General features: G+C 44.0%; 1 protein-coding gene across 1 annotated transcript in view; it reads right to left on the reverse strand.

Annotated features, from left to right (window-relative positions):
• LOC119441871 (uncharacterized) overlaps positions 1–16,098 on the reverse strand; it is a 45,087-nt gene that overhangs the window by 15,996 nt on the left and 12,993 nt on the right. Inside the window, exons 8-11 of the mRNA XM_037706508.2 lie at positions 8,961–9,012; positions 3,125–6,756; positions 1,019–1,066; positions 840–922 (exon numbers count right to left, since the gene is read on the reverse strand). Coding sequence (XP_037562436.1) covers positions 840–922; positions 1,019–1,066; positions 3,125–6,756; positions 8,961–9,012 — 3,815 coding nt within the window. The remainder of the gene's footprint in view (positions 1–839; positions 923–1,018; positions 1,067–3,124; positions 6,757–8,960; positions 9,013–16,098) is intronic.

Here is a 16,098-nt window from a genome sequence, read left to right on the forward strand (position 1 = left end):
ATTTTGCATGCAATTCTTGCAATCTTGCATCCTCACATCTTTCATCACCTTTAAAAAGTTTTCGCAAACAGAAGCGATTTCTCGTAACACAATGCAATATTACTCAAATTTAAAACAAGCCGGAATTTGTAAACTGTATAGAAAATTCTGGAGAATCAGTAGGTATGCGAATGAGTCATTAAGTGCTCAATGCTTCAATTCGGAATGCCATTTTCACATTGGTGCACACCAGAGGCTCCAGAGTGGGGTTTGCTCACTCCCAGTGTGAGTGCCAAGGAGCATAAGCCCTGCACACACAGCTGTATTTCACATCAAGTGCTATGATCAGACGCTGCCGCTCTCAAGACCTTTCATATTTTAGTGATGGCCAAGTGAAGTGATTGTTCATCATTTTCTTCCACGATCTGTTGTGACAATAGCGGCCAGCATCTATCACTTTTCTACTAGCAAGCACCTAATTGCTCTTGGAGCTCTTGGGTAGTTGCAGTGCAGAGTTAAAGATCTCACCGTGTGCGCACTCTACTTCTCACCCTCACCACTGTTTATTGCCATAATGCCATTCCTAACTATATTTATACACTTTCAAGGTCGCAAGGGCGTCGCTCACATTCGTGAAAAAGCTAAACAAACGGCGACTTTTTAGAATGAACAAGAATGGGACTTAGAAACTCTGCTCTTATCAGAACTTCACCTTACCATAAGTGCATTGCACCTTGGGAAAACTGAAGAAACATCACTGTACTTCTCAGGTTGACAAAGTTGATCCTAAAATGAGTGTACTGTACTTAACCCTGTTACAAAAGACAAACACAAGGTCAAAAACGAGGCACGTCTCTTACCAGTGTTCTGTCTAGGCCTTCCGAAAGTGTGCTTGACATCGTGGTGGCCGTGCTGCGTCCACCAGTATTCTCGGAACTGTCGCCTTTAGAGAAATTGGATAAGGTGATACGTATACATGACTGATTCCATCACTGTGCACAAAAATGTGGAATGTGCCTGTAGCACAGTGGCCACTCACCATCGTTCACAGAGCTGTCGTGCTTTTTCCAGAGGCTGTGGTACTTCCCTGAACACATGAAATGCAAATGTAAAGCTGCCATACATTTTCCGCATTCAATTTCACATATGCACAGTGCTCAGTGACTCAAACTCGATACTGCGGCCACATGGCTGTCGGTGCTTTTTGCGCCACCGGTGGGTGCAGGGGACACCAAGCTGATGCATTCTAGTACATGATGAGGACGCGAGTATTGCATTTGAATCGCTGAGCACTGTACATTCATGGAAACATAGAGGGTGCACGAGGTATTTGAGGATGCAGCTCCGGATAGCCACAGACATTAACATTATCATTTTATCTGTCTAGGAACTTGAATTCCTCTTCACCAATCCCTCTGTCACCTATCAAGCACACTTATTCCAGGCTAGCAGCTTCCACCCTGACACAGATCAAGTCACATGCAATCCTAGTCAACTTACATGCCGGTCATAGCGACATGTATTTTTGCCACTTTCTCAAATGTGGCTCAATCCTTTGTTTTCAGGACAAAACAAAAGCTCATGGCCTATTTTCATCTGTATAAAAGAGAAATAAACTGCCAGTTGTCGGACATCATTCAGGCAGTTCAGTTTCCCTAAGAGGTGGAGGCCATCATGAGTGAGGACCTTGAAGAGCCTACGTTGGCCATTGCTGAGCAGCTTTAGGTTTCAAGCAGACAGACTTTCTGTGCACGAAAACATTAGCCATCACTCTTAAGGAATACATTCGGTTCCTCCCACAAAAGCTGTGCAACCCACGATTGGCTGGCTGTGAACTTCTGCCACCATGTTGGCCTTGAGGCGGTTTCCTAGTTTCCAATACTTATATACCCACTACAGTGGTGTGTATAGGGGGCACCACTGACAGGAAAACTAACAAACAGCCACACAATGCTGAAAGCTCGCCAAATGCTGCCATTCTAGAAGCACTGGCCAAGCACCACCTGACCCGAGCATAGAGCCATTACTGAAGGTGAATTAAGTTAATCATTGAGGCTGCTTTTATTAACAGTCTTAGGAAATTACATAGGAGAAACAATGTAAAGTTCTAAAACAATTGGTATAATATCTAATCTTGTTGGAAATATTCCTGCTATTCCTGAAGTCAGTGTTATATCCTCAAATACCCAACACACCCAGTACATACATACATTCACGTATGTTAATTTCATGTACATTCACACTTTAGTGCGAGAAAACCAGCTTTCAAGCAAGTCTGACTGCAGAGATAACATCATGCATAAATGTGTTAAAAGCATCATTACATACTGCACTGTCCTTCAGTGAGCTATCATAAGTACAGTACAAACTTAGTGCCATGGGGAAAGAGAAATTTGAGAGGGGGAACAGAACTTATGCTTTGGCTCTAGATACATCATTACGTAACTATGGCCTACAAAACCTACCACACTTATATACCTATTTCCTGAACTGTCACTTACTACAGCAATGACGGCCACACAAAATATAGACAAAACTTCATGATGCAATTTATTTTCACAGTGGTTAAAATGAACAGACAAGCTAGTAACCTCTACCAAAGTCCTGGAGAATGCTCACGGCACACAAGCCTAAAGCTGGTTTGTGGTACTGTTAACCAACAAACTTTTGATCAGTTCAGCGTATTAAAGAGTTATTAAAAGAATTGGTGGCCTCAGCTATTAATTTAGCTGGGATCTCACACAGTGCAAAAAACGTGGCACAAATGTGCTTAACACTTCTGTGGGCTGATAGTACTATCAAAAGTCTCACCAGCCTTGCCAACAGGTTCACCATGAAAGCATCACCATTAAAATTTGGAACACAGTAGTCATATATTACAAGCACTCGTAACAATGTTTGCAGCGTGTATAATCGTAAATATCTGTCAGAATTGTTTCTGCAAGAAAAATAATTCTCAGACAAAACAATGAACAATTTACATCATGATTGGCATGTCATCATAGCGTACAACCAGACACTTTTTTCTGGATACATGTTAAAGGTATTTCACGAAATAATAAAGTTGAGAAATTTTCAGCACCCCTGTAATGTTGTTTGATTAACACGGGTACGTTTTGAGAGTTGAACTGCTATTTTCACACACCTTGCGAAGATGTTCCAGATTGCTGAGTGGGTCGCCTAATGCTGTGAAGCTTTTCTGGAGACCAGACAGCCCTCTTCAATGTTTGCAGCACTGGTGCATGCGGCTTTTTACCTGCTTCAAGAGGCGCAACAGCTCGCTTAGCAAAAATGACAGCAGCTTCTTCACTGTCGTCTTCCTGCACCGCACGCCTCAGGAGCTCTTCGGCCTCCGATTCTGTCACAGGATCGCTGTCGCTGTCACTTTCCACAGCAACACTAGGCACCTGTCTAGATGACTTACGCACTGAATCTGATTTGGAAGACGCCTCGATGATTTCGCAGGAGTCAGTAGTCTCTTCCCGAGAGGTTGTGTCACTGGACACCAATGCTTTTCTTGTCTTGTTCCTGACATTTCGTGGAGCTGCCCTCCTGATAAGAATTGGAGAAGACCATGGTGAAGACTCCTCCGAAGTGTGGCCGTCGTCTTGATTTGGAGCAACGACTTCGAGACTGCCACTGGCAGCAACTTTTTCAGGGGAATGCACGTGTGCATGAAGTGAAGAGGCCTTCAGCTCCTCGGATTCATCATAGGCTGTTGCAAATGAAGGCGTCACAGAACTGCTTAGGTCTTGGTCACACTTTGCTTCAGGTATTGGTACACTAGTGACACCAGACGAATGCTTGGTAGGTGCAGGCTGGTGGCAGGTGTTTTCATTAGGCAATGCCTCCGGGTCACGACACTCCTCTTGCATGCTGTGTTGCGTACCCTTGTATGATGGAAAGCATACTTCTCCACTACAAGAATTGATGTCATTATTGTGTGTCACCATTTCATCCTGTTGGGAACTGCAGCCTGTGCTCTGTTTATATTGAGGAAGCACTCTTTCTGTGTGGCATGAAGGGAGACTGCTACCTGAACATTTGCTTCCAAGCTCTGGAAGTTTCGTGCCCTCTCGTCTCAAAAAGGCTTCGTTTTGACTCTTCAACAGGGACTTCTCAGCGGAACACTGAAGCTCACTCTGAATTTCCCTGTTTTCGCCCCAATCACATTTGGGCGGATTATCTTCATGTCGCAAAGAACTACTGTTGCATGGCAATTTGTCAATTTCCTTTGATTCTATTGGTGGGGTGGTGTCCATCTCTTCAGTGTCTTCGACAATTGTCCTCAGCCCAAACTGTGATGCTCGAAAGAGGTTAGGTCGGCTTGTCAAGACTGCCTGATCTTCCGTATTTTCGCACAGTATTTCTGTGCCTTGAGTTTGCTTATTAGCATGGTGGGAGTCCACACTTTCCGTTGAAGTTTTCAGCACTGCAACTTCAACTGCTGGTGTTGTATGTTGCACACAACCAAGCATGACTGGTTCCTCTTCAAAGCCACCACAAGCGGCACTCGCAGAACTGCTGTTAAAGTGGACGGAAGTGTTCAAAACACGGCCATCCTTTCTGACATGGAGCACTTGGCCACTTGCACCATTTTCAATAACTGCAGTTTGTGCTTGCATGGCATCAGGTGCTATCGGTGGCAGGTGAGGCGATGGCAAACTTGAGCAACTATCACCCGAGCTTCGAGGATCAAGTTCCTTAATATCGGAGCTTTCAGTCTGAGTCATAGCTTCTCTACAAATGATGACCTTTGTAAAAGGCCTTTCAGTGCACATTCCTACTTCTACAAGGACTGGCTTCTGTGGCTGCCCTTTGAGTATTACTTTGATGATGCCGTCCACACACACTAAAGAGAGGTGCGCATTACAAGCTGGACAAGCTGATTCGGTATTGGTCACGTGACATGAATCACAACTACCATCCTTGGCACCTGGTTCAACTGCAGGAGTAACTATTGAAGCAGGACTACTGGTAGAACTCAACGAGTGTCGGTCATTTTTGCTCTTGTGTGCACTGTTACTAGAACAGGAATGCTGAACTACTTTGCTGTTTTCATGCGGTAATATTGTATCCCTCACTTGTGGTACACTGACCTGCTGGTCTGCGTCATGGTTGGTGTGCATGACTGTAGATCCTGGCTCATCATACGCTGGGGCTATATCTGGTTCACTAGCAGGAACCTGCTTCAGGCTATTGCAGACTTCCGTCATTAATTCAAGGGTGTCCACCGCTCCACTACCGAGCGATTCCAAGTCCTGCGTACTAGCATTGAGGTCAAATGTTTTTCTGCTTGACTTCTTGAACAATCCTTCAAAGTCTTTGAGAGACAGTGGACGGCCACTACTCTGCTCCTCTGACTGATTGTCCTCCTGGCATTGCCCGTCTGGAGCACTGTCACCTTGTTTGGTGCCTTTGCCTCCCAAACTGCAAGGAACATCAGCAGAAGGTCCACTAGAGGGGGCTGCATTTCCTTGTGCGTCATTGCGAATGCAGCTCTCATCAGGTATCGCCTCACCAGGTATGCCTTCTGGTGCCAAATCTTTGCATTTCCCAGAAGCTTCCACCGTGTACCTTTCATCATCAGAACACAAATCAACAATATCCTTTCCCGTCACTGGTTCGACACTTGTTTTCGAGTGCAATATTGTGCTGGTCTTTCCTGCTTGGCAAGAAATTGGCTCGTCAACCTCAGGAGGTGGTTGTTGAAGCAGGTTTTCTTCATCACTTGGCGACATACGCACTGATGATGTGGTGACATTCTGCACCTTACTTTCTACTTGGGCCTTCAGGTTAGAAACATCCTTCAGAGCACTAGCGTTCCTGATATGCTCGGTGCGCCTGCATTCCACATTTCCAGGCAAAGCTTTGACAATAACAAGCTCATGGCTTTCAGCTTCTGAAATTTTTCTTTGAAGTTCCTCTGCTTGCTCTTCCAATGGCTTCAGCTGTAGATTGCTCTTAACCTTCCTTGGCCGCTTTCTTGATGTTGTGTGGGACCTTCTCTGATTGACTACCCTTTTCTCAACACAGGGCCTGACACCTGGCGTCACAAAGAGCTCTATCTCAAGCTCTCGGGCATCATCCTTTTCTTGAGCCTCCTCCTCTGCAAATAGGTCTCTCAAGTTCTCAAACTCGCACACAGACTTTTGATGGTCAGACTTTCTTCGTGATGAACGCTTCGCTGTTAGGCCTGCTGAACGGCCATTTCCGCGGAGCCGTCTCCTCCTACCGCGCTGTGCTGCTTGCAGCGACTTTTGACTTGAGACAAACTTGTATGGGTCAGTGTCTGAAACGTCCAGCACCGAATTTCTCTTTGCTGAAACACTAGATGCTTCATTGACCGAAGTGAAAAAACGGTTTGAACCAAGCTGTTTTTGTGCGGAAACATTGCAGCTTTCCTGGGGTTCAGACCTTACTTGTCCTGAAGGTGGGTTATCCTGAGGAATGTTGTCGCAATTTTTAAGCCAATCTTGCACCTTTTCAGATCGATTTTCACCACTTTCTTCCAAGTTTCTGCCAGTGCCCAGGTCGCATGGCTGCATTTCTACGTCTATAGGAGCTTCCAAGATGTTTGAATGGCATTCCCGCCTCGCTGACCATGATGAAGCCAGAGACGCATTGTCAGCGGTAATGCTAGCGGAAGCTACTGATGATGGTTTGGCACGTGCAGCGCGGCTGTTATCCTTCCCATCTTGCAAGCTCTCATTTGGTTTCGTAGAGCTATTACTTCCTTGAGACTCGCTGCCCTTAGATGCTGCTGGCTTGTCATGCCTGTATTAAAAAAAAGTTGTTATTAAGCATGTCTCCAGCACGTACCTGTGAAATGATAGCGGCCAGCACAATACACAAGGTGATGCAAAATCTACGGAGGTTTACATTTTTGGCCTTTGTGTCCTTAAAGTTTAGGAGTAGAGGTGCAAGCCAAAGCAGCAGTTACTGTATTTATTCGAATAGAAGGCGAGGTTTTTTCCCCAGAATTCTTATGTTTGAAGCCACCCCCCCCCCCCCCCTTTATATGCGAGGCTGATAGGTTCAGTTACTGTTTTAATATGGCAGCAGCAGCGCCACATCTCCGGTGATCCAGATATTAAATGGCAATGCAAATTCACTCAATTTGGCATGCAAGGCATTACCGTATTTTTATGCGTATAGCCCCCACCAAGAATTAAGAATTTAACAATAAGGGCAGAGTGTGGGTTATATGCAAATTTTCCCTTGAAGTGTGGCTTCATGGCCACATAAATGTCGCCTTACGGCAACGCGGTGCGCGATGCGGTAAAGCCACACCTAAAGGGGAAAGTTCTCACCAACTCAGTTTCATTACCTCCTAGAGAACCCCACCCTCTCCAAGCCTCCGTATGTTGAAGCTCCCTTTACTCCTATTTAATTTTGGCTGTGTCACTAATTCAGCATTTTGGGCTTTCCCTGCTGAGTCTGAATAAACCAACGGCTACTCCATATCGCCTTATATTAGTGTGCATACTTTAGCTATCTTTCTTGGGTCCCCCAACTGCACCCTTGTGTTATAACGGTGACCACGTTATAATAGAATAAATGCAGTATATAGTAAAACCTTGATATAACAATGTTGAAAGGGGGGGGGGGGGGATACTTTATTACAGCCATTACTTTGCTGTAAGCACTATTGACTGTTACGGCTAACATTGCCTGTGGGAGGTGGGATGGGCATAGTTGCTATACCAGGTAAGCTGATGCTTATGCCAGCCTGCCATGAGCAATAAAGAAAATAAATAAAGAGGACACATGTGTCAATTTATTCTTTCAGCATAGCCGATAAACCATTAGCTGAACTTTTCAGCATTTCAAGAGCATGCAGGCATAGCACTGCAATTCTCCGATTACATACAACACTCGTCACTGGATGCAAGTGGACGCTTTTGAACAACAACAATATCAATTTCCTCATGCTGGGATCCAGCAACAAGCTTTCTACGAAATCAGTGCCTTGAAGTGTTCTGTTGGCAGGTTCAAGAAAAGTCTTAAGCTGAGCAATCACTGAGAACACAAGAGCTGAACAGAAAGCCTTTAACTTGACTGCATGTGAATCAGTTTATCCCTGCTATGATAACAATGCGTAGCATGCACCGTAAGCCATGTGCTCCAGTGTTCACACCTTATTCCAGTGTAATAGTAATACTACATTCACCAAAGCGCAGCATGTTATGCACACAAAAAGCAGGAGTCAGCGGCATAGACTGCACAAGTAGGTTCAGTCACTGCATGGCCTCCGAGACCTTCAGCGCCCGGCCAAGACAGGTTTAGTGTGCCGCCGTATCTCGGAGGCCATAGCCACAGACTTGGCAGCCCAGCCAGTTTGGTGCATGGCCAGGTGCCTAAAAGTTAGCAAGCCTTTTAAACTGTCGCATCAGGCAAGTTACTAGCAGCATTGCACGCCGCCAGATTTGGGCCTAATCGATGCAGAATGATCAGTAAATCTTTATTCTGAAGCAAGTTTGTTACAGCGGCTTCCAAGGAATTTACCGATTTGTTAAAATTAGTTTTAAATGCTTGCACTCACAAAGAAATTAAAGGAGCTTTACAACTGCTTCGTTAAAACCATTAGTTTGCTATAAACCATTTCTCTATTACAAGGCCTCAAAGGTTCACTCCCAGGAGGTCATTTCCAATCTCATTCCAGTCTATTTCTAGATTGGACTACACGTTAAGGGATAGGGAGTTTGATAAACAACATGGCTAAGTTCTTGAGCAAGCACAAATTGTATGCTGTGTTAAGTGTGCTATCTGTGAACACATTATTCAAATCAGAAACGCTGAATGTAGCATTCACAATGTTCTTCGCTATGGACATACAAAAGGAGAAATCATATGAAAGGAGAACACAGCAACAAGGTTTTACAGTACAAGTAAACACTTGTTGCAAACATGTTTTTTTTATTATTATGAAAGTTATCGAGTAATGCATTTTGATTGAAAGAAAAGCATAAAAAGCTTACAAAGCAGTGGAAGTAGACCGTGGCTTTTTGCTAGCAGCACCAACGTCTGCATCTAAAGTAAAAAGAGGGCACCATCATGAAAAAGTGAGAACGAGGAGCACAAACAAAAATTCACGAACCAAAGTTACTGCATTAAGAAAAAAAAAAAAAGTTTCTTTGGCAAGTTCTGTGATAACTGAAGTTCTGTAATGTGATAACTCTGATCAGCTGTGATGTCTGTTATAAGACAGAGCACAAAGATAAGCATGCTGATAAGGAAATAAATGTGCGCAAGCTGGCACAAAATCATGACATAACAGCATGGTGTAAACAACGAGAAATGAGTACCATGATGCAAATGCTGCTTTTAAGTCAATGTGTTTTCGAAGATCATTTAGATATACATCTATATGTGCCCCAAGGCAATGAAAGTGAAGGGGGCAAGTGCGTTAAAAAAGCACCAACGAAAGGTAGCAAAAGCCAGCAAGGCAGGAAAGAATTTTGGCATAATTGAAAAATGATACTTCTTTCTATTGGAGGGCTCTAGAGGGCTGGATAACACACTTTAACCATGGCTATTGTGTACGATAAGCGTTTTTTAAAAATTATTCATTACTACACCCACAGCGCCTTGCGGCATTACAGTGCGGGGGGGGGGGGGGGCTAAGGAGGAGGGTAGGGGGGGGGGCAAGACAATGCTACCACAATCGATAAATAACAGGTAAGAAACAAAAAGCTAGTAAGCAAGCAATTGAATATATACAACCATGAAGAAACAACAGTTTAGGTACAAGGACACAATCACACAAGGAAAAAAAGAAGCAACAGCTTTTACAACCATTGAGGAAACAAGGGCTTCATTACAATTCGCATTCCATAAAGAGTAACAAAATACATCAAGGGCGGTAGTGACGACAGTTTATTCCATGAGCAAATTGTTTTGGGGGGAAAAAAACATCCTGAAAAAGTTCATTTGCATCTTATGTCTGATTTTATAGGCGTCATCACGACGCGGTGAGATGTAGTCGGGATTGCACAGATAATGCTGCCGATTAATACCCGTCTTATTATGAAATATGCTAAGCAGAAATTGTAGTCTAAGGGATTTTCTTTGCTGCCGAAGTGGTTCCCATCCAAGGTTATCTTTTGCACTGGAAACACTAAAATTGCAGGAATAATTGGCGTGAACAAATCGCACAGCCAAATTCTGGATCCTTTCAACCTCATGAATGCCTACCTGCAGCCAAGGGTCCCAAACACAATAAGCATATTCAAGTACAGGCCTAATGGTTATTTTATACAAGAGCTCTTTAGCAGTAAGTAGTAAGTTCTTCACCTGCGAAGAAAGCCCAACACTCTGGAGTCCCTGCTGGTAACGTAATCTATATGAAGACGCCAGGATAATTGTGCAGTAAAATAAACACCAAGGTATTTATGCTCGAAAACTTTTGCCAACCCTTCTGCCTTAATGCTGTAGCCAAAATCATGAGAGCTGTCTTTCCTAGTAAAACACATGTACACAGATTTTTTTCATGTTAATATCTATGCGTCAAGTATTACACCAGATAGTAATCAATTTCAAATCATTCTACAGAGCAACACAATCGTCTGCAGTATGAATGACCCTGTATAAAACGCAGTCGTCTGCATTTTTGAGGAAACACAGCAACATATATCATTCATATAAATTAAAAAGAGGAGTGGCCCCAGCACCGACCCCTGCGGCACACCAGACGAGTGTACCCGATCAGACTGTGTTCCATTTAAAACTACCATTTGGCGTCACAAATGCAAGTATTCTTTAATCCATGCAATAACCGAGCAATTTATGCTGTACCAAGACAATTTTTCAAGCAGTAAAGAATGTTCTCTAGGGCACTAGTCAAATCGTGTGTAAACTCGGTCAGTTGCGCAACACAAGAAAACACAGGTCGGAAGCCATGTTGCAAGGGGGTTAATAATGAAAAAGCATTGAAGTGACTCATAATATTTTTAAAGAAGATATGTTCAACAACTTTACAGCTAATACTTGTGAGTGATATCAGGTGGTAATTAGACACAACACTGCGGGGACCCGACTTGTGCACTGGCACAACGTGAGCAAGTTTCCAATGATCTGGCAAAACACTTTCTCGCAGCGATTTTGTGAAAATAATAAACAAGTGTTTAGATACCGGGCGCGCACACATGAAGAAAGTAATGCAGATGGTAGGCTGCCCGGCCCAGTGGCTTTTGAAGCATTCGATTGGTTTAACAATGTCTGGATTACCCGCTGATCAAAAACAATATGTTCCATGTGCTCTGCAACCACAGTGGTTATCTGCGCTTCAAAATCACAGCTGCTCAGGCGACCCGCAAACACCGAAATAAGTATTCATTGAAGAGTTTTGTTTTTGCAATGTCATTGTGGATCAAGTTACCATCATTGTTAAGTGGTGGGATCGATACTGCATCTTTGCCATTCAATTTGATAAGCTGCCAGAGTTGTTTTGGGCACCTCTGTATCGTTGAATGAAAAGACTCAAAGAATTTGTTTTATCTTCGAAACACTTCTCATGTGTTTAGTTATTTACTTAAGTTTTTTGCTCAAGTGTAACGAAGGCGCTTTCTCGTATGCAGCGTAAGCAGTCGCTCTTCTTGTGGCGATTCTGCGCACTTCCTTTGTACACCGCGGCTTAGATCTGCTGCGTTGCGCCGTCATTATTCAAGATGGCACATATCGGTCGCATAACTCGAGAATTTTATTTTTGAATACGCTCCACAATGTGTGCACATTCTCGGTTTCCGCTAAAGTTTCAAAGACATCGTAATATGCATCTAAGGAGAGCGCTATATCATTTGAATGCACTTTCTAATAGCTATAAATCCGCCGCCGAGCACAATTTGCAATTTTTTCGTACTGCAGATTTACCTCGCAAGGAACAAAATCATGACCACTAATGCCTGGGAGTAATACAGGAGACTTCGCAGCCGTGGCAGCGTTTGTGAATAACAGATCTCAAATATTAGTGCCACGTGTAGGCTGCAGAACCATTTGTGTCAGCGCTTAAGAGCAGTATATTGCCATAATTGTGCTGGTTAACGCACTCTGAACACTCGAACTAGGGCCCTGGTGTACCCAATTAACCTCTGGAAGGTTAATATCGCCACCTATTATTATGTAGTCTGTTTGCACAGTCTCAATTGCATCACTCAGCTCATGCAAAATACTAGCTGGGCTACTCGGTAGGCGGTACAGTAAAACCTCGTTAATTTAACCCTCGTTAATTCGGAAAATCGGATAATTCGGACTCGTCCTCTGGCTCCGGCCGGCGTATGCATTGTTCAGTGCAATCAAACTCTTGTTAATTCGGACATATTAGCCGCACGTCGGTTAATTCGGACAACTTTCGAAGCTCGGCGAGTGAGAAGCACCGCAAACATGCGACGCAAAAGAGCAAAAATGGCACTAGCGTCCAGCCAAAACGAAGGGGCGGCGTCCGCATCGCCATAGTCGTAGCGAAAATAGTACGTGAATGACAGCAACGCCGGAACCCTTCGTGCCTATTTGTGTCTTTAAAACCTTTATTCCTGCATTACCGCCGCGCATAACACCGCGTTTCCCGCAGGCTTTCATAACTGCATAGTCGCCATTCCATGATCACGTCGATAGCAGCCGCTGTTTCTTTCGCAGTGGTTGCGGCAAACAGTTTCGTTTTGACTCAGTACGTGTGTCGGCCGTGTGCCTAAAAACTGCATAGTCGCCATCCATGATCATATCGATAGCAACCGCGGTGTCGTCCGCAGTTGTTGCAGCGAACGGCAGTTCCGTTCTGACTCGGTGTGTGCGTCGGCCGTGGGTCTTCAGCACCGTAGTCGCCGTCCATAATCGCGTCGATAGCGGCCACGGTTTTCTCCGCAACAGTTGTTTCGTTTTTGCTCGGTGAAAAGCTGTCGAGTATGAGGAGCACCGGCTACATCGCGATGGGCGTCTGATCTGTTGGCGATCACCTCACTGGCAAAAAGATAATCGGGATGATTGCGCGGCAGTGCAAAGTGTGTCGCAAACGAAGGCGAGCGCCGTGGCCGTGCTGCGAAGTCGCAAGGCCTCGATCGCCGCTGCGAGAGCCAATGAGTAACGAGATCACGAAAATTTCAGCTTCCACTCTGCTTTTGTGCAAAATAGCAACAGGATTTGCTCGTTCATTCACTAAATAAAAGCGTGTTGACGTAGTCAGCATTTGCTCATTGTTTTCTGGATACCCTCGATAATTTGTTTTTCGGTTAATTCGGACATATCTTTCGGTCTCAAGAAATCCGAATTAACGAGGTTTTACTGTAAAACGAATACAAAGAAACAGTTTTGACATTTTCAAGCCTAATGCCAGGCCGGGGTATGCTTGTACCCACTGGTTCAAAAGGGTACAAGCGTACCCCGGCCTGGCGTTCGGCTTCCTTCAGGGGTGATACGCTTGGGAAAGGAGCCTGCACCCTGAATTCCCGTCGAAACCAACGTGAGCACGGAAAAAAAGTGGTGACGTTGGCCACAGCGAGGCAGTCTGGGCCACAGCGAGGCCCAAACTGCCTCGCTGTGGCCAACGTCTATTTCAAGCACCCTAGAGTAAATCACCTCGTCGATTAGTATAACGCCTTCTCCACGACAGTTTCAGTCCTTCCGGTAACAAATATAGTTTTCGGGGAAACATTCCGTATCGCTAACAGTTTCATCAAGCCAAGATTCAGATCCTTTAAAAATTTCCCATGTGAGCCAATTTCATTTGACTGCTTTTGGTTGCTTACCTGAGTAAGGTTCGCAGGCTTATCCCTTACAGAGCTTAGCATTTTCAGTTTTAACCGAAAGAGACCAAATAAGGTATACATAATTTTATTTTACAGAATTCGATTCTAACTGAAAAAGGCCAGTGAAAGCAAATTTACCAGAGATCTATGACTGGGATCAGCGTGCAGCTGCAAGCAGATACAGTCAAAAGAGTGGAATTTCGGGCCAGTTGGTGATGCACATTTGAGTACGGTGAAGAGCAAAAGATGGGACAAAGTGAGGCGAAGTGTCCCGTCCATCTCGCCTCACTTTGGCCCGTCTTTCGCCGTTTCACCGTACTCAAAAAGATACAGTCAACTTCCATTAATGTGATTTTGACCAGAACAACAAAACTGATAGAATTATCTGGTGGGTCAAGTTAACAAGAGGCAGAAAAGACACCAAAACACACAAATGATTCATTTGGCAGTATTTGCGCGATTCTAACATGCCTTTGAATCGAACATGCACCCACTTTCTATGCTTCCAAAGTAGAAAACTTACCGTATTTATTCAAATCTAGGACGATACTTTTTTTTCAAATAATCATATAGAAAACTCCACGGTCGGCTTAGATTCGAGGATTTTAAAAAAGCGTGCGTGTTCAACTGAAATTATTAAATATGGTGAATAGCTAGCACAATCTCGAAAAGTCAGTATCGCTGCAGCTGCTAGCCGCACCAGTAGCCAACTGAAGTACACGAGTGACATCGCCATTTTGACCTGTGTCGTATCGGTAGTATCGGCATCTGCGTGCGGCGTGGTGTTATCGTAATGGCACCAAACAGGTGATGCCTGTTTGCTACTTTACTAGCTCATCATGTGATGCTTGCATTTCCCCGGAATGCCAAAAACGTGTAGCAATTTGTTGCAACTAGCTTAGCATGTAAAATGACTTGGCTTTTGGATGAGTTTTCGTAGTTGAAGACTGAAAATGGTGTGTCATCGACATGCCACGATGATGATGATGATGATGATAGTTTATTAATTTTATTGGCGCAAGGAACATGCTGCGGGAGAATTACTTCTGTCACTATCTTGTGACAGCAATGGAGATACTAATGCTGCCTCAGTAGGCTCGACGGTAGATTGTTGCAAACATGTTTCTGGCTGGTTTCATATTTGGTTGCAGTGCACAAGGCAATTTTCAGACCAAATTTCTTGTTTGAATTACAAAAAAAAAAAAAAAGAACAGGCTCGCATTAGAATCGGGCAAATACTGCAATCAATCAATCATAGTGAAATCAATCAATCATAGTGCTTGAAAGTCTTCTAGTGGGGGTCATCATTAGGATATGGCACATGTGTGATGACAAGTACAGTTTGAATTACCCAGAGAAGGCCGATTTCCTCAAAAAGCTAAAGTTCAGGCAAATGAAAATGCATGGGCGGCCAGCCGGCACGTTCGGTTGGGATTGAACTAACTGAAAAACATAATTAGGCCGAGTTGAACTAACGTACCAAACAGTACATGCGGTCTGATGCAAGGAGCCTGTCGAGGTCCAAGTCACATGTCAGCATGCTGCCAAAGAGATCTCAATTTTTTTTTTTAGTTGGCCGGAATTTCTCGTGGTGTGCTCAGCCCAAAAAAATGGCAGCTGGACAAAGGGTTTGTGTTTGAGTTTCCGCATAACAGATTCATGTTTTCTCGTATATTTGAATTACAATCTGATGCCATCATGTCTGTAGGTTGTGTGTAATACCCCTGTCAAGCGGGCAAGTTAAGTGCACTTACGGAAAGTGTCACTTGGTTTAAGTGCACTCTGCCAAATCTAAACATAGCAAGTGGAGTGTCACTCGCAGAAGAGTGTACTCTGATCGAAGTGCGTTCACGGAACACACTTTGCTGGCCGAGTGCCTAGCCTCGCCACCAGCGGTTTCAATGGTACAAATTGTAATGCATAAAAAAAGGACACAGAAGTTCATTTTAGTGGTTGAACAGCTCTTGCACACGAATAATAGCCTAAAACGCGCTCATATTCTGTTCTAGCAGGATCAAATGCCGCCTCGTCGCACGCCACTATGTCGTTCTGGATTGGCTAGGCATTTTTTTTGGCCGGCATTGACTTGCCACACTCTTATAATAAAATATCTTTTCGTTTTTTGTTGAAAAAACATAGATTAAGTTTGTTTTTATTAATAATACAACGTAAAACAATCACTTTTTAGAAGCACTTTTTAATCTACATCTTCACAAAACGCGCTCGTAGTCTGTAGCCATTTTTTTTACTGCGAGTGTGCTTTGTTTCCCAAAGTGTCACTCAAGGTCCCGAAGTGCACTCCCCGTAAGTGCACTTAACTTGCCCGCTTGACAGGGGTATAAGTCGTACTATACCAATTTTCTAACGCATTTTACTTTCA

The sequence above is a fragment of the Dermacentor silvarum genome, chromosome 2 (assembly GCF_013339745.2).
Source record: "Dermacentor silvarum isolate Dsil-2018 chromosome 2, BIME_Dsil_1.4, whole genome shotgun sequence".
Taxonomy (NCBI): domain Eukaryota; kingdom Metazoa; phylum Arthropoda; class Arachnida; order Ixodida; family Ixodidae; genus Dermacentor; species Dermacentor silvarum.